We start from the raw sequence: 25894 nt of genomic DNA on the forward strand, positions 1-25894 counted from the left end.
CTCATGTTCAGCCGGCTGTCGACCAACACCCCCAGGTCCTTTTCCGACCAGGCAGCTTCCAGCCACTCTTCCCCAAGCCTGTAGCGCTGCATGGGGATATATATAGTTTACTATACCTTCTTTACTTTTGATACTGTGATAGGTTTAGAATTGATTGATGATATAAAAATGTTAGAGGCTTAAAAATCTCACTTGCTTTTGTTGGGAATGAAGACACCTGACTTCTTCAGTCCTTTTGAAATCGCAACCTGAAAATTAGAGAGGTTCCGAGATGTCTGGCTTGATTCTTTCCTGAGTAAATACTAATGGTTTCAGCTGAGCCTTATGCATCAGTATTCTTGGTGGTTCATCGTCATAGATAATTTTGCTGTAATTTTTTTCCTTTCCAAAGCCATTTCTTATCACAGCAGGCATAACTATTGTTTAAGAACACATACCCCCATTTTCATTATCAACTGACAGCGTCGGAGACAGGGGAAGGGGTGGATTTCCAAAAACAAACACTGCATGTTATGTACTCTGTGCAGGGTGCAGAAAGAGATGAAAATGAATGAATCTCTTCTGTTTGCATGCATATAGAAAAGCTGGCAGTGTTCCCTTTAGAGGAGAGCACGCCTGCCAAAATGGTAGGCTTTACTAACTAAGCAGAGATTGTCCTTTGGGTGAAGAGAGGTTAAATGTGCTTCTGTCACTTCTGAGAGTACTTGGTGGTTATCTGTTTTCCGGGATATAGGCAACTGTTCTCCTTTGCAGTATTTGATGCAAAGACCCTTAAATACAGGCAAGAAACAAACTTAACCAGTTTTTATATGCTGTGCTCAATACATTTAATTCAGCTCTAAAACAGTTCGCTGACCTGGTAATAGATCTTTGGAACTTGCTGGGGAAGGTTGCAAAAAGTTAACTGCTTTAAGAGGAGACAGGATGAGTAACTGGAAGAGTTTCATTGAAGGTTGATGAATGACAGAAACAATGCTTGGCTCAGGAAATCCACTCGGATAAAAATAGTCAGAGGCTGGGAGAGCAGTTAGAGGAAGTGTTGTATGTGCTTGCCTGGTGTCGCCTCTTCCCCCGGCATCCATCTGTGGCCACTGTGGTTCTTCCTTCAGTTGTTTTACCAATGTGCCTGCAGGGAGGTTACTCTCGTTTGCATCAGACATTTGTCCCAGCAACTTGGGCACCTTCTGGCTGCCAGGACCCAGCTGTTGTTGGTTATTCTGTACGGTGCTGCCTGCTGGTAGTGCCACTTGAAAACTTAGATTTGCCAGTGTGTTTTGAAGTCTCCCTCCCACATGATACAGTCCTCTGCGAGCATCTTGCATGCTTTGCTGTTTGTGTCCACCTTCCTTCAAGTGTAGAGCTTGTCATCCACTTAATAGTGGATGTCCAGCTCCTGGGTGTGGAAGAAGACAAGGATGTTGGAAGGCCCTACTGGTGCCGAAGCAAATGATGCTTCTGAGGGTGCTCATACTGCTGTTGGAGACAGGGTGCTGGGCTTGATGGAATCTCTTCTGACTCAGACTCCATGAACTTACTAAACACGGCTTGTGTTTCCTTCTTGTAGGCTTGAAAGAATTTTTTTTCTTTTTTACATTTCACTATGCACTGTGTTGCTTCTGGAAGATTATTTAACAGTTGCAGTTCGATAAGATGTGTGAGCTGATCTAACAGCTCGCTATCACCTCACCAAAAGCATGATTCCACTCCTACACGTGTCATCTTCCCCCTCTATTCAGATTTAGTGCTTAACTCTGTTTTTGCAGTTAGTTTTCTGCTTGCTTAATTTGCAGAGTCAGGGTCTTAAACAATTTCTTTAGGATACAAAATAATAAATTTCAGGAAACAATGTCATCCTGTAAAAAAAAAAAAACAACTTTTGCCTGACTCACTCCAGTAGCCCACCTCTGGCTCCTGTAGAACTTACTGTTGGCTATGTGCTGATATTTTCTGAAATTCTGGGCAAGAATCAGTGGCTTGTGCATCTGCCTGTGTATCTGCGTGTGTATATACGTGCGTGTGTGTGTGTATGTATGTATATATGTGTGTATACACACACACAAGCGAGCATTTTTAGTAGCAAATTTTCAAACCATTACAGGGTCAGAAGCAAAGGACTGTGAATTCCTGAAAGAAGTGTCTGGGAGCAGTGATAGCCCATGCTCCTGCTGAGCTCTAAACCCTGTACTGGCAGGGATCTGCCGCCTTGCAGAGAGACAAGCCTTATCTTCTACCAGGTTGTGAGGCAGCAACTCTGATCTCCTGCTGACTTGCTGATCTAGATAAGAGCAGGACAGCCTGGCACGCTGCACCTGAAAGGCTGCTAATCCACTATCTACTAACACATTTGAATTTTGGTTACCGCGTTAGACCTTAGAAAGGTCTAACGTGGAAGGGAAACGGCAATCTGTTACGATTTTTTTGAAAGGTTCATTTCTCAGGCAAGAGATCCTCAAACTATGAAATTCAACTCAGGACAAATGAGTAGGATGTTTGTTTTGTTTGAGAACCTTCCCAAATAATAATCTCTTGCCTCATTTTATAAGGGATCTGTGCTGAATCTCAGGAGAAAATGAGTGGGGGGGAAGAGGGGGAGGGAAACCAAGGGGTTGTGACGTGACCTACCAAATCCTGGCTGTTGGGGCACTAAATAGGCTGAAAGTCTTAAGATGATTTTCCAACTGTAGACGAAGAGTGACTTTTAAAGGCTGGTGGTGGGTTTTTTTGAACAAATGCATCTTGCTTTCATCCACAAATCTGTTTTTTATATTTTGGCTTTTATGTTATTCTGTTTTACATAGAGAAATAGTGGCTTAATTCTGATAAGTTGCATGGAAATGTATTTACTGATGTTTTGTGAAGCCATGCTGGTAAAACTTCAGAAATTGTAAATGTTTGTCTGAAACAGCTTACAGTTGAACATATTTAGTATTCTTAATAAAGGCAATATCTGATTTACTGCTTAGTATTTTGTATAGGGTATGACGTTGTTACATTTTAAAGCCTTACTGTAGAATTTTTAGAAAATATATATTGTTTTTTACGGCTTGTAAGGAGTGTATGTTTCTCTGTTTTAGGGCATAATTCAGAAGATTGTGGACAGTCACAAAGTGAAAAATGTGGCCTGCTATGGGTTACGGCTCAGTCATCTGCAGTCTGAGGAGGTTCACTGGCTACACCTGGACATGGGGGTGTCCAATGTGAGAGAGAAATTTGAACTAGCCCACCCTCCAGAAGAATGGAAGTAAGAGTATAAATCTGTTCAGTGTCAACATCGAGTCATATAAGTCTTTTTGCCTTGTCATTAAAACCAACTCTGTAATTTGCTTTATTAAGGAAGATCCTCTTGTGGTGGAATAGAGGTGATGGAACAGGAAAAAACCCCACAACTTTTCACATCAGAGAGCTGTAAGCAGTGAAGAACGCTTTTTGTTGTTGTAAGGGGTTTCCTGCAAACTGAGGAGGACAGATAAGTGTAACCTGGGATTTAGAGGAGGCATAATGTAGGAGCAGAAATCTCCTAGTCATTTGCCCTCAAAAACCTGCAAAACTTGTGATATATCTAGTGAACCAGCCCCATCTCAGGTTTTGTCATCCTTAAAAGTTTTAGGACAGGAATCCTATTCCTATTTGTGGTATAAGCACACCACTGAAAATTTAAAAGGATAAATCTTGTTATTTAAATGAAAACAACAAAATACTGTTATTATCTGGTTGTATTTAGATACAGACTAAATAGGAGAAATGTACTTTTGGAAAGAATGAAATGCAGTGAAAAGATCAGTGTATCCCTCTGCAGTTGTAGAACTTTTCAGTTATAAAACTATTTATTGGATAATGAATTGAGGCCCAGAGCAGTGAGTGCCATCTTGCCTTTCTTCTAACTGGGATCTTCAGTTATTCCAGGAGCAATGAACAATAGAAAGGTAACTGCAGAACTTGTTTGTTGTGGGGTTTTTTTTCATAGCCTAGGTACATTTGCTGAGGTATTTTCATGATACCAGTTAGTTGGTCAAAAGAAGTGGTATGACCTATGCTCTGTTGAAGGTTGAGTTTTCTTCAGCTTTTTAGCAGACTAAGCTGATGGTGCATGCTCAGGAGAGGATGTAGGCTGGAGGGGAAGAAGGGAAAGATTGTCCACTTTCCTGGTAGAAAGACGAGGAAACTGAAATTTATCTGCAGAAAGACACAATAATCTACTAGAGAAGATGGGGAGCTCAGAGTTTTAAAATACTATTAGACTAAGTGTAGTACTAAACTCATGTGGGAACACCAAAAAGTAGATTACTATGGTTACTAGTTCATTGCAGGGGTTTTGTGCAGGTTTTTCTGTGTTTTATGTTCATAACGACAATTTGTACAAAAGTTGCTAGTTATTTTAAAGGCTTACACATATCTTCTGCAGAATTATTGTAAATAGTCTAGACTTAATTTCTTGCAAATGGAGTTATATACTAGCAGATGTCACAGTGGGCAATCTTCAGTTTATAAATTTTCTTTAGGGGCCTGATTTTAACAAATGCAACAAATTCAAACAAATTAGGAATGTTTAAAACTTAGGTTTCAGAAATGTTGCACATTCTCTTCTGTGCATGTTATGTTTTATTGTTTCTGGGATGTGCATCAATATTTTTCCTTTCATACCTTACAAGAAATTTTTCATTGATAATACTGTAAAATCACAGCGTAGGAAGTAAGGGATTCCTGAGTCCTTTCCATGATAATAGTGCTGCCTCTAAGATGTGAATAATTTATGTGATGGAAGTTTGTTACATAGTGTACAAGTGTCAGTACCAATTTTACTAGGCGGTGCAACTCACATTGTACACATTGCAGAACAAAGTTAATCACTTTTAAAAGCAAAGTCAGATGATTGTTTTGAAGTCTGTGGAAAGGAATTATATAATATACTCATGAAAGAGCTATGGCAAGATGTAAATTATTCAATACCTTTCCAGAGTGTCATTTAATGTTTTATCGAATACGTGCAGCCTGACATACCTTTTAAATCCATGGAGATTTGCTGTGCGTAATCAAAACGCTGCTGTCATATTTGTAATACCATAACACAGAGTGTTTAAGATTATATGACGGTACTTGTAAAAATAGTTAGATTAGAAAAGGGAGAGAAGTCTTGGAATGGTTTCTGAATTAAAAGCTTCCTGTAGTGTTAATAAACCAGTAACTGACTCTCGTGTGATTTTTTTTTTTTTATCATTAAATTAAAAGGGCTGTATATTCAGTGTTGAGAAATTAGATCTCAAACGTTCTCCTGGACTAGTCCAGATACTGGAAGTTACAGTGATTGTCAGTAGGTTGTATGCAAAAGTTAACAGAATAAAATTCGTCTCCCATCTATGCAGCTTTTGTTTGGTGCTCTGCTGTTTATAATCCCGCAGAGGATGGGCTAGTGAAGGGAAGAGACAGAGATATGATTTTGCTTCAGGTGACATAGTTGTAATTAGAGCTTAGGAAGAGTAAATAATAGTGGGCTTTAGGGCAAGAAGGTCACCCAAAATTCTGTCACTTCAAATTTTCTTCCCTCTTCCTATGGCAAACAGTTCAGGTGCAGGAGCACACACAGTGTAGCTTTGCCAAACTGACAGTGGATAACCTCAATTGTGTCGCAAGAGACAAACAGGAAATCACTGCTTACTGGAAGTCTTTTTTTCCCCACCCTCATGTTTGCTTTTATATACTACTTTGACCACCTTCTTGCTGTAAAAAGGGTTTGTATTTTGCATGATAGCAAAGGTTTGAACTCTGTGGTGGGTTTTTTTGTTTGCTTGTTTGTTTTAAATAAAAATCAGTAAAGACCTAATACTTCATTTTTTCCTACAAAGAAGAAAGATTGGCAATAAAAGTCAGACAGAAGCCTTTTATTGACTGTGCCTGCATCTTCACTGTACGTTTACGTTAGGAATGTTTGTGCTAGTTAACTGTATCAAACCAAATATCCTTTCTCCATTTTATTTTATTCTCTGGCAATGAAGATAATTCCATCCAGCATCAGAAAATTCCGAATGCATCTAAGTCATGGTGCCAAAAATGATCAGTTATAATTATTGGAACTGCTTGCTTATTTGTTTGTGGTAGTTTGTTCAGGAAATAAGTATTCTGGAGTTTGCTGTGTTTTATGTCACACTGGGTAATACTGTCTTATTTCTTTGAGTTATGCAAGATTTAGCACTACAGAAGCATTGTGTAATTTGAGTGTAATTCCATGCAATTGCTTTAGAATAACTGTAGTGTTCCAAATGTAGTCTGGGAGTTTTGTTCATTACTGAACTCCAATAACACTGCTGCTGTTAGGTTTATCTTACAGTAGCATAAATTGTTAATTCTTCCTTAAGCATTTGCTTGTATGAAGGCCTGTGTACCTGTGCATGCAGATGATCCCAGATGACAAGTGAAATAAAAACAAACAAAATCCCAGGGCTTTATTATGGGAAGGCAATAAAGACTGGAGTGGATTTGTCTGCTTCAGGTTTCCTCTTAGTGTTTACGCTAGCAAGGCAGACCGGGGCATGCGTTAAACTCACTTTTTAATGAAGAAATTAATCTTCACTTGTAGTAGTATATTTTAATGATAGGGTGTTTCCAGGGGCATGCGAGTGAAAGATTAAAGAGCCTTCCTCTCTTAACCTTTATCTTCACCCTGTACAGCTAGGTGAACTAGGGTTAGCAGGATGTGGGACTCTTAAATCATAGCATCGACCCTGGTCATTTTTGATAATATCGAGCCTTCAACAGCACTCACAGTAGCTATCCTTTCTGTCTCTAAAAATGCTGTGTGTCAAAGCACTGTTCCCTTTGCTGGTCTTTTTTGTCCTGCAAGGGGAGAATCAAGAGGTTTGAGTAACAAATTGTTCCTCACAGGGTAGACATCTTCTAGTTCTATACTTAAGGTTTGTAGGTGAAGTAGGGCCTTGTAACAGGCAACATTCATGCTTTGGCTCTAACAGGTAGAAGATGCCCCAATGCTTAGCAAGTCCTGTACTATAAGTTTTGATAGCTGCAGTACAAATGCCTTGGCACTGACACAAAGGCCAGACCACCTGCAGAATGATGTAATGAGTTGACTAAGTTGATCTAAAAGCTTTTGTACCTCTCCTCTCCACAGTCTGTCTCATCCCCTCTCTTGCTTCCAGTTATCCAGTCCTTTCCCTTTTCTTCTATGCACCTTAATGCTTGTCTAATCGTTCAGCGAGCTGATTCAGTTCATTAAACTCACACAAGGCTCCTCCTTTGTCTGCCCTTTTTGTTCCCCTCTTCTCCTTCCTGGTTACTTTTCCGCTGATGTGAACTGAATTAGAACTTGCTGGAAGCAACCTATGTTCTTGGGACTGGTGAGATTATTTCTTTCAGTGCCACAAAATATTAAGAGTTGGATCATCCTTTCTTTTTTGGCTCCAACTGCCCAGGTAGTGCTTGTTACTCAAAGGGAAGCTCCTAGAACTGCTCAGTAGTGTATGCTGTGCTGTGGACAGGTCACTTCACCATACAACTTGCTAATTCTGTTGATGCCCACCTTTCTGCAGGTCTGAGTGGAGGCCCGTAATGTGTGTCAGTGTGTGCATGGAAGCATCTATACCACAGTATAGTCTTCTGGTTTTATCAAACATAAGGGAAGTGATTATCAGCTGGTGTACTTGCTGAAAAAGCAGACCTGGTTTGTGAGAAAGGGACTTGTCATCCTCATCAGTTGGCTGTGTTTCAAAGACAGTAGATTTAGAGGATATTGAAAATCAAGCCCATCCTTGAGTTGGCCTTTGGAAGTCAGCTTCTTCATTCCCATAGGTGTAGTCAGAGATTAGGTTTATAAGTAGGTAATGAAGGTCACTCTCGGTGACTGTCCCAGCCAAGCTCTTTTGCCTTACCTGATTTTCTCATGAGATCCTGTTGCAAAAAGCAGTACTTCTCATGGATCCTCAGTTAAGAAGACAAGTCCCTGTAAAGGAGAAAGATTGCTTTTCATATGTTTTTTTTAATCCCAGAGAGTAAAGGTGTTCTACATCCTGGTCTAGATCAGAGTGACTGAGACAATATGTATGCTGCTGAAGGTTTGAGATCAGTTCCACATACATTTCTTCAGGCCTGAATGGTCTCTGATTGTTGGCTTGTAGGATGACTGGAAAACAGAAAAAGAGGTGGTGTGGAGCGGCTACCAGTATCTAGGCAATATTTGTTCTTAGTACATTGGGAGGCCAAATAAAGGATTCTTTTCATTTGTATAGTGTGAAAAATCAACCCCATCTTCGGTATCTATTATGAAATAAGATGTCTGAAACACATGCATTGAATCATAACACTTCCCGGATTTAGAAGGTCAGGTGCTTGATACCCCTGTGGTGGGTTGACCTTGGCTGGCTGCCAGATGCCCACCCAGCACCCCTCACTCCCTCACCTCAACAGGACAGAGGGAGAAAATAGGATGAGAAAAATTGCGTGTCAAGAATAAAGACAGATCACTTACCAAGTATGGTCACAGGCAAAACAGACTCAAATTCAGGAAAACTGATTTGATTTACTGCCAATTAAAATAGATTCAGGTAGTGAGAAACAAAGACAAACATTAAAACACCTTCCTAACATCCCCTTTTACCCTGTCCACCTTCACTCCCTAATCCCTCCCCCCAAGGGGCACGGGGGGTGGGGATGGGGGTTGTGGTCAGTCCATCACAGCCCCTCGGCCTGGGGCCCTCCCCGGGCTGCAGGGTGGGTCTCTGCTCCAGCAGGGTCTCTCCAGGGCCGCAGGGGATCCCTGCTCCCGGCCTGCAGCACCTCCCACCCTCCTCCTCCTCCTCCGGCCTCGGGGTCCCTCTGCTGCTGCTCCCTCCTTGGCTTCCTCCTCCTCTGCCTGTGCCGCCTTTTGCCCTTTCTGGCACCTCTTTTCCCCCAGGCTCCCCCAACTTGGCTGAGGGGCTCAGCCGTGTCCTGCGGTGGGGCCCTTGGAGCCGGCTGGAACGGGCTGTGTCCAGCATGGGGCAGCCCTGGCCTCTCCTCACAGAGGCCACCCTGCAGCCTCCGCTGCCAGCGCGTGGGCACCCTATACAACTCCTTAGGGCAGGTACGCTTACAAACTTATTCTTCTTTGCTTTGAAATAATTGAAAATACCTTGTCCATACCTTGTCCCCCAGAAGCGCTGTGTGCTGGTATTGTGTCTTGTACACAAACCAAGTATGTAGAATTCTGTTCTGGCAAAGCTGTAGCTTTGGCTACAGAAAGTGGCCTGTGTTAGTTTGGAAGATCCTGAATTTTCCTTAGTTGACTTCACTGATTTATAAATTCTCTTTGCCATGCTAATACCCTTGAGTTGCATGTTAGCCTTCACTATGTATTTGCCAGTCCCTCACAAAGATTAATCAGAACAATAATAAAAAGGTGCCATATTTTGTATTAACATTCAGCGATCTGACAAAGTGCAGCTCCAATGGGAAAGGATGAAATTATGTTTTAATTAACCGGGAGATACTGCAATATGAATAACCAGTTACCCAGTCAGTCAGCTATCAGGTCAGTCAACTTTTCTTTGCTCAAAGGTTGGATCTTCACTTTTGAATATTCTTCCTGCTTACTGTTTCATGCAGTGAGGCTTGGAAGGTGATATGGAAACTTGCTGCCATGGAGAGGAATTCGGATCGAAACGGATAAAGGATGAGGAGAGAATAGCAGGAGAAAGTGCACCTGGGAAACGATGAGAAATCAATAAGGACAGTTTTCAGAGAACAGTGTTGGTTTTAATCTTAAAACATAGAAAGACAACTAAAATGCATGGGATTATAGAGCCAAAAAAAATGCAAGCAAGTAGGTTTTTTACACAGATTTGCTTTGTTCCATATCAGTCTCTGCAGTGGTGTTCAACGGTAGATTTGAGGGGATATGGCAGAAGCAGGCGATAGGGGAGGCTTTGCTTTTCTGCTTCTGGACACTGTTCGCGCTGCTTTCTCTCCCTAGCACTTACCAATGCCTGCAGGTACAATTTGGCTTATACCTAAAATTTTAGTGAGTAACTAGATACCTCCTATGTATCATGAAATGTAAACACTGATCAACAATACAAGGTGATTCTGTGTGCCTTCTCAATTAGAGTAATTTTTGAGAGTTTGTCTTAACTGTGACTTTGAATCTTTTTTTTGTTTATACCTGTCTGTGTCGTCGTATCAGAGAATGGTTTGGGTTGGGAAGGACTTTTAAGGATCATCTAGTCCAACCCCCCTGCCGTGAGCAAGGACATCTTTCACTAGACCAGGTTGCTCGAAGCCCCACCCAGCCTGACCTTGAACACTTCCAGGGATGTGGCATCCACAACTTCTCCGGGCAACCTGTTTCAGAGTCTCACCACCCTCATCGTAAAAAAATTTCTTCCTTGTGTCCAGTCTAAACCTACACTCTTTCAGGTGTCCTCCGCCTCTCTTCTATATCCTACAGTCTGAAGACTCTTCAGTTTAGGAGCATGTTTTCTGTGCACAAGAAGACTGAGCATGCATTTTCCTTTATGAAATAAACCTGCCATACTATGAAAAAACTTAATTCTAAGTATTCCTAGTTTGTATACAGTGTGTATGCGTGTGTTTACAGTTTCTAAATGTTTTCCTTATTTTAGTGATTTCTAATGGGACAATGATTTCAAAGTAAAGAAGAATACTGGAACTTCTGTTTTCAGTGGAATCATAAGTGGCAGTAACTCCTAGTAACTTTTTATCAATTCACCGTATAAATCTTGATTACAGGCAGCCAAATCACTTGCTGAAAAGAAGTTCTTGTCCTGCTGAAACCAACAGATTGAAATGTTGCAATATTTGCTCTTACCATCATGAGTAGATGGTTAAATATACTTATTTTGGGGAAGGGCTGTGAAGAGTTTTATACTTAGGATATGCTGTATTGGCACACCCAAAGGGATGAGGACATTTATTATCAGAATTTCACTGCAGGAGTGTGTTAGAGGAGGAAGCATGCAGTGTGTGTCAAAAATCATGGGCTGTAACTGCAGGACAAACAATAACGCTACATTTAGGGATTGGAAGAAGTTCAGCATTTGAGAAGGGATACACATTTGGTATATGTCATGGATCAAGGCTAATTCTGAATCTCCTTTGCTCCGTGGTGTACTATTAACTTGAAAAACGTGACTGTCACGTTGAAAACTGGTTCATTCGGCTTTTGCGTGCATCTTGATGATGAAGAAGGAAGTAGGAAACCTTTTTACGGAGAAATCCCTTCAAAACCTTTGGAACAATTCAGAGGTGAATATTGCAGCACTTGATCAGAGAAGGAGCAGAGTCGTGTTCCTTGAGTAAGCCCTTGTTTTGTTTGTAGGATGTGGCTCCCTGGTGGGTAACACTGGTTACCACTCTTACTTGGAACAGTGGGATCTGTGTTTTAAGTACCATGCTTGTGATAACTAAAGATAAAAGCTGTTGCCAGGGGGTCATGTTGGTGGGTATGGCAGCTCATCTGCTGTCCTCACCTACTTGAAGCCTCCCTTCCCATGGATCCGGACCTGATAGCTTATCTGCTCCAGGTCCAGCATTGTCTTGATGCTTCAGTCCTCACTGAAGCTTTGAGAAGGCAGCAGGGTTTTATGTTTGCTTCTATTACAAAGGTCCTTTGTAAACATCTTTATGAAATGTCAGGTATTGCATTCCAGTTTAGTTCTCTGAGTAGTCAAAAGAGGAAATTTCCCCTTAGTTTTCTGAGTTTGTTTCGATTTTTATCCTTATTTTTAAGAATGTTTGAAGACGTCTTTTATTTGTGAGGCAATCTCAATTATTATTTTTGTCTCACCAGTTTAATTCTCTTTTTCTTGCTTTTCAGATATGAATTGAGAATTCGATATTTGCCAAAAGGATTTCTAAACCAGTTCACTGAGGACAAACCAACTCTAAATTTTTTCTATCAGCAGGTATGTTCAGTTCTACTACATTTTCTTTTGCTGGCATCAATTTGGAAAATTCTGCCTTTGTTTATGCGGATAACATATTACTGCAGAAACAGAAATTGGTAAAATTTAAGGTTGCGATTATAAAGCAGAAGGGGCACGAAGCCCATGGCATCTTTCTCCTTGAGAAATGATGAGGAATATTTTCCAAAGACAAGGTAATTCTGCAGTTGTCGTCTTAACTCAGATAAAATTTACTGTTGTTCAGCTGGCTTCTTACAGTTATTTCACACTTTATTAGATTGCTGCATTTCTTTACTTTTGCAAGTGCAAATAACTGGGCAATTTCACTACAACCATGGAACGTTTTTTCCACTCATTATTAGGTTATTTTCTTGATTTGAGTATCTCTTACTGATTAGTAAAACTGAATAATAGTGAAAGTTTCTATAAATTAAGCACCTAAATCTTCATTTTGTTCACTTAAATAATTTTAATCTGCTTTTAGACTGGCAAGCTCAAAGTAAAACTTCTTGGGATTATCTTTTAGAGGAGTCTGGACTAGAATGGTTATAGTATTCCCTAACTTCAAAAATCCATGCATCTGTGAAAATTCAAACCTGAAGTTACTTATTTGCTACATGTTAGGTGGGTCTTTCCCAGTGTCTGGATGGTATGATGTCTATATTCATATACTGAAATACTGTTAGTGCTTAACAAACAGTTTGTGTTGCTAATGGTGACAAGTTTGTGAACCAGATATGTTTTTATGTCATAGTTTTAAGCAATACTTTACACTGCTATATGGAGGATTAGTTTTAATCTAGATTATTTAAAGGAGTCATTTTATGTAGTGTTGTCATGATAGAGATGGAATGAGGTAGGAAAGAGGGGCAGGGGGAGAGGGCTTGTTAAGTCAGCTGAAATGGCAGAGCTCAAGAGCTACACCATCAAAGTTCTGGAGTTTTGTTTTGAAATAGGAAATTTTTTTTTGTATTTTTACCTGATGCGTTTTGTTCTGTCAAAGGAACAACAATATGAAGTGCTGATAACGTTACTCAAACCACAGGCTCCTATCAAGGAAAACTATTCCCATGGACTACTGTTCTTTCTGTTGTGTCTCTGCCACATTCAAAAATATCCTGATCTTAGGTTGGTTGCTTGGGGCATACCATAATTCTTGAGCAACATCCCCTAAAATTAGGATATAACTGGAGCTGGTCCAAAGCGTGGCACTATTCTGCCCTTGTGTACAGACACGTTTGCAGATGAGGAACCAGGAAACAGTAATTCTGATTAAATTTTCTTTTTATTTTCTAAAAAGATGAAAACATAATCCTCCCCTGTGTCCAGTACTTCAACTGAAAGCAGAATATAGAATTAAAATGCTCATACTAATTTCTTAAATGTCTTCTATCCTTTATTGTACACACACACATTCCTGCCTTAGGTAAATGCCTTTTAATTTTTTTTAATGTGTGATGAAATTATTGTATTGATGTATGATGGCGTTGACTTCTGAGAAGACAATTCTAGTGCAGTGCTTATCTGGACTTAGCATTCTGGTTTAACTAATCTGTGTGACATGCTTGTTTCAGCCTAAAAATGTCTGGATTTTGGCAACATTTTAGTACTGCCAGGGGTTCTTCTAGAAACAAGAAAATCGTGTTCCTTTTTACTTTAGCAGCAAGTGACTTTCGTCATACTGGCTTTAAACATAGGAGATTTGTGTTTTCCATGATGCAAAAGTGGGTGATGAGCTCCAAAATAATTTCCTGAACTCCATCATTTACCTATCCAAGAGCTGGAAAGCCTGCAGTGTCCTCTCATTTGTGCCTCAGAGAACTATTTCTTTCAAGCAAGGAATTTAAAATGCCAGAGGAATATTTTTTAGCATTTTCTGAGAAACACGGTTTTACTAAATTTGTGGAAATCATTAGAAACAGATACAAATGGCTCAGAATAGCAGGAAGGCTTATGAAGGTCAGCAGGAGCTGATGTGCAAAGATGACAGCTGCGTGTATCTGACAATGCCCTGAATCCTAGTTCTGTCATAAAATGAAGGTTCTTGTCTCCTTCCTCTGCGCACCATACCATTGTTTTTTCTCTTCCCCTTTCTTGTCCACCTTATCGTAAGGCATTTCTAAATCCAGTTCTTCAAAAGTCACTGTTCTTTATTCTGGGGTGCTGCAAGGTATTTGGGTCTCCATTGTCATGGAAATCAGGTGCACAACTTTTCAGAGCTGTCATTCTCTGTCCATGATTCTGTTTTACTCCATAAGTCTCATTTGGTCTCTTGAATAAATTGGGACAATTTCTTTTATCTGGTAAAGTGTTAAGGCAACCCCACTGACTTACAAAAAGAAGGCAGGAAAAGAATTTGAGCAATAACGCTCAAAAACGCATCATAAAACTAGACCTAAAACACAGGGGGATGTGTAAAAACAAGGAAAGATGATTTTTCACATTCTGTTCCTCTCTCATTGTCATTCCCACAACATTTTAACCTCCTGTCTTGCTAACCACAGCTCACCCTTCACAATCAGACACATCATGTCATCAGATGCATGTTGTATATAGGCAAGAACAACAGAATGTACATAAATCCTACATGCATACATAGATATCTTGAGCTTTCTGCACAGAAATAACTTAGAGAGAATGAACGTAGGACCCAATTACAGAATTTTAAAAAATCCAACGGAATAACACTTCCGTAATCAAATTGGCATTTGTTGTTGTAAAAGTCAAATACATTGCTGTCTCGTGTGTTATAAATGAGAAAAAAAGATTTTGAGGACCAGATGCTGCCCGTGACTAAATTTTTCTTTTCAAGATGAGGCTGAGAACCTATTACTAACTTGATAACATCTAAACACATGTTGTCTGACTTATTAAAAATGTACAACATCAAATTAAAAAGTTCATGGAGAAGGAAAAGAAATACGGTGACCTCTGTCACCCATGAATTGTCCATGGATTTTAAAAAATGTAGTTGTTTTCTTGAATTTGAGTTGCAGAGCAGCAGTATTGTTGAAAAGGAAGCTGAAAGTTTGAGTAAGTGACTGAATCCTCAAGTGACCTTCATCTTCCAGAAAAGCACAGAACATTTGTAAAGATAACGAAATGTTACCTTAATTGCTGTCAACAGACACAGTTTATTCATACAGTTAACCCAAACCACAATTACCAGGCTGTTAAACTGAAAACTGGCACACGTTTGTAACTTCACATGCGTGACTACTCCCATTCACTTCAATGAGTGCATTGCCCTGTATAAATTGGTGGAAGCATTTAAGTTTTCTCAGCTTGGACTTAATATGTGAAAAATTCCACACACACACACACACACCCTTCTTAATTTTGACTATTTTAAGGATGCTGTGACCTTTCTTTGGTTTGGATAGTCTTTATTTTCAAGAAGAAATCAAGAACCTGTGACCAGAGCTGTTTGTAGCTCGATGTACAGCCGTTTGTAATCAGTGGCGGTCATTCTGCCATCTGCAGTGGGCGTAAGCTGTTCTAATTGGAAGTATAAAAGCAGGGCACTTAATGAGACTTTTCATAAGAGTGCCTCTGGTTTGCAGTCTGTACAGCACAGGATTAAAATTTGTGTGTGTGAGGGAGGGGAATCATGCAACTTGTTTGTAACATCAGAATTAGTCATACTAATATTGATAACCATGCAGTTTGTCGAAGCATCTGTGTTTCAGGCTGTGCTTCAGCTTTGAGACTTGAGATGGGGGAGAGGCTCATGCTTAGGCCATTCCTCTTGACTGGAGGAGTTCTGTGTTCAAGACGTCATTTTACATCCCAGTTGAGAGCTCTGATCAGCAGCCTAATGCTAGAATTGTGTCTTTTTTTTTTCTTACTGGCCTGTTTGGAAGGTGTCAAATATAGTGGATGACAGGTCTTCAGAGGTGTCTTTTTTCAGGAAGCGGAACATTTAGGTGGTGATATTGCACTTACTGTATTATTATTCCTCTGGGCCCAACTGCTTACAATTTCAGCTGAATTAGGCAAATTGGATCCCATCCAGTGTTGTTTGAATTGTGAGGTTAAAGTATTAAACAATCAGGAAACACGAGATTTATGGTTGTCTGCACAGTTGGCAGATGCTTGCTGCATGGGTTTTATGTGCCAGCCTCCAGTTGTGTCTTGTTGTATTGTATACCCAAATCTGAACCAAAGTGAACTCTAACCCCACCCCCAAAACCTTGAACATGAAGTACACAAGATTGCTGAGTAAAAATACCGTGAGTTAATTTTTATCAGTAAGTAACCTTTTTTTTGTTCAGTGGACTGTTTTGTAAATCTCAAAAGAATAAAGATATCTATCTTTCATATGAATTTTTACCATTTGTCAAGAAAACTTCAGAGGAAACAAGCATAAGGGTACAAAAGGAGAATTAAAAATTGGAGTTTTTTGAGTAACAAAAATTAGATTTCACATTTTTCCTGTACTTTTTGGGAGCATTCCCAGTTGCTTTAAATAAGTGTTGGTGAAATTCACCACAAGTGTCTTCCTTTCCCTCTATTCCAGCGACATGGCTGTTGGGAGGTGGAAATAAAGGGGACAGGCTTCTCTCTCTTCCCTTAATAGCTGAGTGATGAAGGAAAGCCATATCTCACATCAAGATAGAATACAGCTTTTAAAAACATTCATATAATGAGAATCAGACGTAAGCTACTTGAATTGCCTTCCTTTTATTGTGGGACAAGAGCCTGCACACATTTATCCTTGAATAACGTGTTAGCCCCCAGTAATTGGAGATGGTTTATCCCTTGATGAAAAGGGAAAAAGCATCTGTATGAGAGTGGGGGGGGGGAGAACCAGCTCTTAGGCATCAGCTGTTCCATTGTTGCTGTCCTTGTGCTTCAAACAGAAGACTTTTAAAGAAACTTTTGGGGTTTTTTTAGATCCTGAAGAACAAGAAAAGGTCATGTTTATCGGCGTAGAATTTTTCTCTATGCTGCCTCATTTAGCCTGCAGTGTGGAGCTGCCCAGGAGGTGTACATGTATATAATAAAGGAGACCACAGGACTGGACCACGTTTTGGTTTTGCTTTTTAAAATGAGCCAAAGTTTGTGTAATGCACAAGAGAAGGAATTGCAAGCAGAGAGAGGATGATCTCAAAGTTGGGGCGGGTGAATGATGTTCTGCAAAAATCGAGCTGAATTCTGTGCTGTCACAGGCATTCTGTGTTTCACCAGACAAGTACAATGCAGGTTCATTTTCATACGAGAACTGTTTTTTAAAAAGAAAAGAGGAAAAAAGTAATACTTGTTTTCTTCTAAAAAAAGAAGAAAGAAAATCCTCTAAAGAAAGAGGAGGCAAAGTTTCTTGTGGCAAATGGCACTTTTTTGCTCTGTCTCTGTAGTGTCTGTGAAGACAATATTGACACTTAAAATGTTTTTCCTTAAATGAAAATTCTCTTTTATATTGTGGCAGATAAATGCATCATACAAATTAAATTATTTTTATAACGCTGTCCCCCACCATGTAGGAAATCTCAGGTCCAGGCAATTACTGTAATAACTTAATGATTAAAGTTTTATAAGGCTTAGGTGCATGAGATATAATTTGAAGCGCAGGCTGGGAATTAGACTCTTTAACCTAATTAAATAACAACATCTCTTACAGCCTAATAAAAATAGGAGACCTAAAGCAAATGACTTTGACAGGAGAAGCTTTGAGGAAAATCAAGGACATAGGGAGAAAAGCTGGCATTGTTTGTGATACTGGCAGCCTGTTTAAAACAAAAAATTAAAAAAAAAAAAAAATCTTTTCAGGCAGAGTTAATGGTTGACACATAAACTGTGCCCTGAAGGGAAGTGGTAATAAATGTAAGAATTGCTTTAAAAGATACTTAATTTTTTTTTTTTTTTAAATGATAAAAATATAAATCAAACTGAACATCACCTGCCTGCTCCTTACAGCCTGTAAAAGCAATTATAAGTGAGCTATCCTTTACAGGGGTCAGTTTCTTGAAATTGCTGAAATGCACAATTCCTCATAAAGTACTCATTTTTTAACTATAAAAGTTGATTTACACTCTCAAAACTATGCTGACATTCTTGTTGTAGATCTTGCTGTTTGTATCGTTGTGTAGCTACTTCGGTATCTCCCAACTGTTCTGTGTCAAATGTCTGCTTTCTGTTAGCAGGGCTGTATGATAGGAATGTAAAACATACTGGTACTCCTAAATACCTCTTAAATAGTCAGCCAAGCTCAGTCCAGAGAAAAATGGCTGCTTTGATTTAAAATTTCCGCCTGTCAACCAGAGTGGTGAAAATAGCGCTTGTGGGCTTTCTTGAAGTCATATGTGAATTACTCTTAATTCAAGATGATAAATTTAAAATGCTCAGGACAGGTTTCCATGTATTGATGCGTGGATATGACTTTGTTAGTAATCTTGAACAAAATGTTATTCTGATTACTGTATTAGGTTGTATAGAACATGCATCAGACAAAAAAAAAAGTTGACTCACGTTGATGCTTGGACTCATTTGTTCTGGAAAAGCAAAATTCTGTGTTGGAGAGAAGTTTAAAATTAGCTGTTAGCAAGGCATGCTTAGTAGGTTGAGTACTATATGGCTCCCAAGAGCATAGTCCTACTTTATCGAGATCTGAGAGGCAGCAGTATATATTGCGGTGACATCTGGAGATCAGCCCACTTGGACAGAAGGGATCATTTTTAGCCATTCTGTCCCTAACAATGCCTCGTCAGAAGTTGATTTCCCCCCCACCCCATCTCTTAATGCCCTTATTATTAACAGAGGAGCTTCCAAAATTAGTTAGAGATGTCAAAGTTCACCTCTAGATAATACAGAGACTATGACCTTGGAAGACGAAGAGGAGGAGCAGCTGAGGGCAGATGGCAAATGAATGTTATCCTGATACTGAATCAGTGCTTTTAACTCCACTAGAAAAGGCCAAAGCCTTAATTTTCCCTAATGTAGACTTATCTTCTATAATAAGTCTAATATTATCAGATGGGTAAATAGGGGTGGAAACACATGTGTTTCCCTCCTGTGCATATTTTTAAAACTACCATTATGATCGTTAAGGTGGCTCCTAAAAATACTGATTGCATTAGAAGCACGCTTTGGGCTTTTGTGCATATGGTACTTCATTCAGAGCAGATGAGGCACAAATCTTTGAGGGTTAATTTTGCATAAGATTTCTGAAGCTGTAGTAATGCGGGTTGGGACCCTACTCTTTCAAGCTGATTATTCTGATTCTGTAGTGAAGAAAAATCAGTGTCCTACAGGAATCTGCTGTTGGTAAATGAGGGTAGACTCCACTGTGAAAAGCTGGAGGAGCCATCTCCTTTTGCAGTTTGATTACAGATATAAGTAGTTTTATAGGGCAACTGTTCCGCATTCAGTTAATGATGTATCTGTCCCAGGGTACGCTACAGCATTTCTGTGATGCATTTAACACTACAAGACAGATTACAGAATATTTGAGATAATTATGTCTGATAGGGTACCACAGAAGAGCTGTGTCATGGATTGTGGTGGACTTGCATGTAGTACCTGCTGCAAGTGTGGAACAGAATGCAGTCTGAACAGGAGTACTCTGAACACAGAGCAACTTTGTTCATTTTGAATGTGAAATTGTGGGGAAAACAAATGTGGTATGTTTCAGTCATTGTCTTGGTCACATAAGTAGTTGTTGAAGATCAGCTTTTATGACAGATACATTCAGGTATTCTGGACTTTGATGTTACAGAAGCTGGAATTTAAGAGTTGGTAAATCACGGGAAAAATTTCACTGGAATTTCATAGGACCAATGTCACCAGAAGTGTTGTGTGTTAGTGTAAAAAAAAGATCCTGATGAGCAGTTTCTGTGGTGGCTGAGAGTGAGCTTTTACATATGAAAAACAAACACCAAAATACCTTCAGGTATTAGAAACTTGAATGATTAAAAGCAGGTGCTGGAACACACCTGAGCTGTTAAAAAGGAGAATAAATAAATAATTATTGCAGATACAGGAAGGTTAAAAGGAAGGTTGTGTTTGTTAATATAAATGCCACTAACTAAGCACAAGTACCTAATTTCCGAATATAAAAAACACCAGCTAAAAATACCTGGATAGTACAAATGGATAAGGGGAAAATGGTGTAATGTGAATCTCTGTGTTCCATGCTTTGTTAAGCTATTATAATTACGATTCTTATGCTACTTAACTAAATGGAGTACAGAAGACATTTTGTTTCTTTGTTTTCTTATCTAAATATCTTAGGTGTTGTGGTGGTGATTTTTTTTGGTTATGCACTTAACTCTTTAGGGGGTACTTAATCACTGAAGTGCTGTTTAAATGCAGTTTTCAAAGCAATGTCAATTTGAGAAAAAATAAAAAAGGACTAAGTTGTGTAAGTAGGTCATAGACATTGAAAGTAAAGCAAGAGAAATAGATTGCTTATTTTTAAACTGTCCTCCTGAAAAATTAGAGATTATCCCGTGGGAAATTTCTTGGTAACATTAAATGAGCTGGGAAAGCCAGTGTAGTGGCTAATTATTGGTTTCGCCCTTTTTGAGACACCATTTGATAGTACTGTTGCTAAAGAATTTCCACGGTAGTTACGCTTGAAAAGAAAACTCAATAGAAAGTTTGATAATTTTTTAAAATAATTTCTAAGGATATAAACAAAATTAAACCTAAAATATATTTTTAAGACACAGCAAGTAGGTTTTTTTAAATCCCTAAACTCCTGGTAAACATTCGATACGAAGTTCAGAATGATTTTACTCTTGTTCTTAATAAAGAAATTTAAATCCAGCATGGTGTTTTTGTGAACTGCACTGGAAAGATGACTTGTCAGCCTGGGTGAACATTTTTCTGAAATACTGCAGCTGCATAAAAAAATTGTGTGCAGAAAAATGAAGCAGATGGCTTTTGAAAGTAGCAGCTGGTATATAAAATACGAGGCCTGTGATAGATTTCTTCTTAAATCATGTGTGCTAGCATAGGGCTATTCTCTAATTTCTCCATCTTCACAAACATGGGCTTTCCTCTGTCTTCAGTTTTTATTTTAAATTGTACCAGCTGGAATTTGCTAGCCATTTATATAGCTAGGAAAGTGCCCATTATTTCCTAGTAAATTTTGAGAAGTTAGAAGTTACACCATCAGTTATTTGCCCATTCAAGTAAAAAACCCAAATATTTTAAAAGTCTGACATTAGAAATGAAACTGGGCTTTTGTTTACATGCCTGTCTTCCTTGTGGAAAAAGCTTATTAGTTTATGGTTCAGTGTTTACCTCCTTTCTTTTCTTGTGATTTAAGAGCATCTTTGAACTTTTAATGCTTAAAAGACTAGAGACATAAGAGATTTTTTTTTTGTTCTGGCTAACCAGTGAAGAATAGTGATGAAAAAAATATTTTAAAATATTGGTGAGAACAGAAGGTAAATAAACAAAAGCTAATTCTTGCTGAATATCAGGACATCAATATGTCAAGAAATACATTGTGGCATGGGATTATGTTGAACTTCAAAATTCTTGTTTATTATAAATACTACTGCCCTTTCTAAGCATGTATTCATTGAACACAGGTGGTCTCTGTTGGGGTGTGTGTGGCAGTTTTGTTTCACTTTTTATTTTATCAGGACATGTAAAAGACTTCTTTTTTCTACCTCCGAGAGGTGCATGTATGCTTGGCATTCATGTTTTCCACATATTGCATCCTTCCTTGTAGCAGACTGTTCGTAGTTGTTGTGACCAAGAAGTTAACTACAAATGTGAAGCGTAGGTCACACTTTGATTCTTATTCGCCAGCCTGTGAACGAGCAAATGCAAGTACAGTTACTTCTTCTAACACTGACATTGTAGTAGTACTCATCCGGAAGCCTGAAGTAGTTTGCATTTCCATTATACCATGTTTAATGGAACTTAAATAGACTAATCCTTTCCCCCTCCAAAGCGTACACCTGCTTGATTGTAAATCTGATTTAAACTTGTTAGAACATTTACAGAAAACAATCCGAGGGAAAAGGTGCTTGAAATCAACACCTCAGTTTGCAGCAAGAAATTATTTTTGTCTCTATCCTCCTTTAAACTGTTTTCCAATAGATTTTTCTCTGCAAGTTCAGATAAGCACATTCTGCTAGAATGCAAAATGGGTAAGTAAGTGGAAGAAAGTGTGTTGCAAGCAACATGAACCTAAGTGATTCACTTAAGACATAATATTTTGGGGGTTTGATTGTTACCAAATAAAAAGTGTGTAGGCTTTTAGCAATATAACACTTGACTTCATAATCCTGGTGTAAATCTAAGTGTTTGCATTGTTAAACTTTATGCATTTTTATTGCTAAAACATTGTGACCGTGAAGTATTTGAGATGATTACAGGCTTCACGTAGTCTTATGACTGCCAGAGCATCTGGTCTCTAGTATGTGGTGTAACTGAAGTAATGCCACACAGGTTTAGCAGGAGTACTTTAAAGGCTTTGTTGGGTTGGTGGAAATCAGTAAGGGTTGCTGCTTTGCTGTTTCTTGTTTGGCCAGTTGGTTTTTTTGGGGTGGCTTTTTCAAAACCAGGTTTCTGTGACAATTCTATAAAATTAGTGTTGTCTTACAAACTAGGTAAAATCAAGTTATATTAAATAGCATCCTGCAGTTTTTTTCTGATTTAGCCTTTGGAGAGATCCCATTCTGAACAACTAAAATGGGGAGCAGAACAACGGCAGTGGTACTTGATCTGCTTGAAGAGTGTATATATCTTGATGATGTACTCTTCAGCCTTCCTCCAGGCATTGCATAGTGTTAACTGAACTTCCAAGCCATAAGTAAAGGTCTGCGCGTACCACCGAGGAGGGCAGTTCTGCAGGTGTAACATGAGCTCACAGGTAACAGTATCTCCAAAACCCACAGATCAGGAAGAAATTTTTTACGCTGAGGGTGGTGAAGCACTGGCACAGGTTGCCCAGAGAGGTGGTGGATGCCCCATCCCTGGAAACGTTCAAGGTCAGGTTGGACGGGGCTCTGAGCAACCTGATCTAGTTGAAGATGTCCCTGCCCACAGCAAGGGGGGTTGGACTAGATGACCTTTAAAGGTCTCTTCCAACCCAAACTATTCCATGATTCTATGAATTCATAGTAAACAGAAAAAACTGGTAGAATTCTTTAAATTTGTCGGTTTCATTTTTGTTTCTTTGTATGTATATAGGCTCTATGCTCTTAAAGATAGGGCCTTTTTTCTCTTAGACAAAAAATATTCTCATTTCTCTCATTTAACTATATTAACAACAATAACAATAAAAGTAATAATTGAGCAAACACAAAAGACTTTCTAGGAAGACTATTCAATTGCCCTGTGGCAGTGCACTTAATTACCATTAAATTATCTTTTGCGTCTCTTCCATTTAATATTTGTTCAGGCTTTTTCCTTAGGAGGTTATGCAGCTCATGCTGAACCTCCTGCAAAATTCTTATCTAATCTTTGCACGAGCATTAGTTCATGCATTGATCTAATGCCATCTCAAAGAGAATAGTCAAGTAAAATTAAAGGTGATAAGAGACGTTCTCATTAGTATTCTGGGAGTAGAAATTGAATCTGCTTTCTTTCCCCACCCCCCCCCCTTAGACTTACTGAAATTTAAAGAAGAATGTGTGCGGACAGGTTTCTGAAAAAAAGGCAAGATAAAATTAATTCCTTCTATCAATTTATTACCTTTGCCATCCATAATAGGACACTGCTCAATCTAATTAGACCACAAGATTATGACCATATGCTTCCTGAAGCTTATAATCTCTTTGTATACCTTCTAAAGTTTAAACACAAAAATAAATAGGTGTATATAACGTATATGCAGTGCTTTATGATAATCAAGTGCAGCTATTAATTTTGATGAGAGGATGTCATGACTGATTTTGTGAACACTGCTATTAGTCACTTGTAGACACTGAAGGAGGGTATTTTTTTCTATGTTTTCATCTCATTTCTTAGGTGGATAAAGGCATTTTTATCCCACTCTTCAGGTTGAATAATGTAGTGAATTTGAAAGACTTGAAACTCCATGTTACTGTACTGAGGAACTTCAGAAACAACACTCCCACACACGCACACCCCCACACAATAAATCAGCAAGGGAGAGTCTCTGTTGGCTGAAATGTGAGGTGGAAGGAATATATGTAGTTTACTCCACCTTTATGAAATATCTATGTCCATCTCTTCTGGACTGGGATGTGCAAAAAAACCCCCCTTTTTTCTGCTTGTCACACTAACAAAATTATGCACTCAAGTAGGCAACTGTCTGCCTGCAGCATTTTGGTGAAAATGTCTCACTTTTGTCTTACAAATAAGCTGAGAATTTTCACAATACTTTTTTTTTTTCCCCTTCCAAATTGTCTGGATTGGGAGAGTTTGAAATTTTCTTAGTCAAGTTCTGGTGCATGTAGTTGCAGAGTAAAACTGGGAAAACATGAGTGGAATTTGTGAAAGCTCACAAGCCGGAGGGCAAGAGGAAAGAAACTCCAAACTTTAAATGTTTGGGTAATGTTGCGTATTTATTTATGGAATAGTAGTTACTTGAGGCTAGCAGCATTTTAAAATATGTTTGCATGAAACTGAAGATGTTCTTAAGCTGTTTAGTTTAACAAATTAAGTACTTCAGTACTGGGATCTACAAGGCAATGAGCTGTGAAAATAAATGAATGCAAATTTGATCATGATATACTAGTAGCCTCAAATTAGCATAGTTTCTGCAATGGGAAGTTTTATATGTCAGGATTGAAAAAACTTTACTACAGTCAGTTCTTCTCGGTGTCTGAACGCCTCAAGGAATAGGTGGATAACAGCTCTGAAATTTCCTGGTGATGCAAAATTATTGAAATGGTTTTAAAAATTGAATGTGTAATTTAAAAAAAAAATTACTTAAATATAAGTGAACTAGCCAATGGATATTTGATTCGGGTAGACGTAAGGCAGGCTAGCTAATGGATTTCGTGAACAGGTATGTTAGCTTTTTAGGTGAAATAACTTGGCCTACACATGAAGGTGAATTCTCAGAAAAAGGGTAGGAGAATGAAGTGAAAACTTGTATTGTAAAGCATGATTCAAGTTCATTAAACCTTCAGTATGGATGATATAAACAAGAAGTAAATTGATTGTAGTTTCTTTTAACTTGATACATTTCTGGAATACGGGCATCTGTGTAAGAACTGAACTCACGTAGAATTTGCATTTTCAGTTTGTTTCTTACTTTTCAAATATCCTCATGTAGACTTGGGGACAGAGAGTACTGTTCTGTTGTTGGCCGTGATGGGTACTGCAGAGGTCATTTATGGTAGTAACCTGGGAGCCTGAAAATTACATTCCTGATTTAAATGCTCTGAGGTTGGGTCTGACAGTTTTAACGCAGGACAGGTTTCATATCCTTACTGATGAATAGAAGTTCTAATTTAATTTTCTGTTTAACTTATTACGTTGTGCCATTTATGAAGGCATCTAGATGGTAGTTCTGTTTTAAAGTTAAACAAAACCTTGGTTATAGAAGATTTTCTCTTAGAGAAATACTGTACCATTACTAACAGGTGCAGTTCTGCAGTAGAATGAAGAGTAATTGTAAATGGATGCTAGTTGACATAAGATACTACTCAAAATCTCTGCATTTTTTGTCTTGTTTCCAGAAGTGCCCTTTCCAGGGAAACTTCTTCCCATTTTGACATTTGATGATACTGAGCAGTACAGGCTGGTCAGAAATGCCCAAACTTCTGGATTGCCAAATTTCTTGAAAATGCCTCCAGGCGTTGTAATGACTTTGAGTATGTCCTGGTTTCGGCAGGGATAGAGTTAATTTCCTTCCTAGTAGCTGGTACAGTGCTGTGTTTTGGATTTAGGATGAGAACAAAGTTGATAACGCACCGATGGTTTAGTTGTTGCTAGGTAGTGCTTACACTAGCCAAGGACTTTTCAGCTTCCCATGCTCTACCGACTGAGAAGGCTGGAGGTGCACAAGAAGCTGGGAGGGGGCACAGCCAAACTGGCCAAAGGAACATTCCATA

The 25894-nt window shown here is 38.9% G+C and overlaps 1 protein-coding gene across 10 annotated transcripts in view; it reads left to right on the forward strand.

The window, feature by feature from the left end:
- PTK2 (protein tyrosine kinase 2) overlaps positions 1-25894 on the forward strand; it is a 215895-nt gene that overhangs the window by 88593 nt on the left and 101408 nt on the right. For all 10 annotated transcript variants that reach the window (XM_009285068.1, XM_009285070.1, XM_009285071.1 and 7 more), the window contains exons 4-5: positions 3075-3241; positions 11819-11906. In XM_009285068.1, coding sequence (XP_009283343.1) covers positions 3075-3241; positions 11819-11906 — 255 coding nt within the window. The remainder of the gene's footprint in view (positions 1-3074; positions 3242-11818; positions 11907-25894) is intronic.

This window comes from Aptenodytes forsteri, unplaced genomic scaffold (genome assembly GCF_000699145.1).
Source record: "Aptenodytes forsteri isolate BGI_AS27 unplaced genomic scaffold, ASM69914v1 Scaffold182, whole genome shotgun sequence".
In the NCBI taxonomy this organism is placed as follows: domain Eukaryota; kingdom Metazoa; phylum Chordata; class Aves; order Sphenisciformes; family Spheniscidae; genus Aptenodytes; species Aptenodytes forsteri.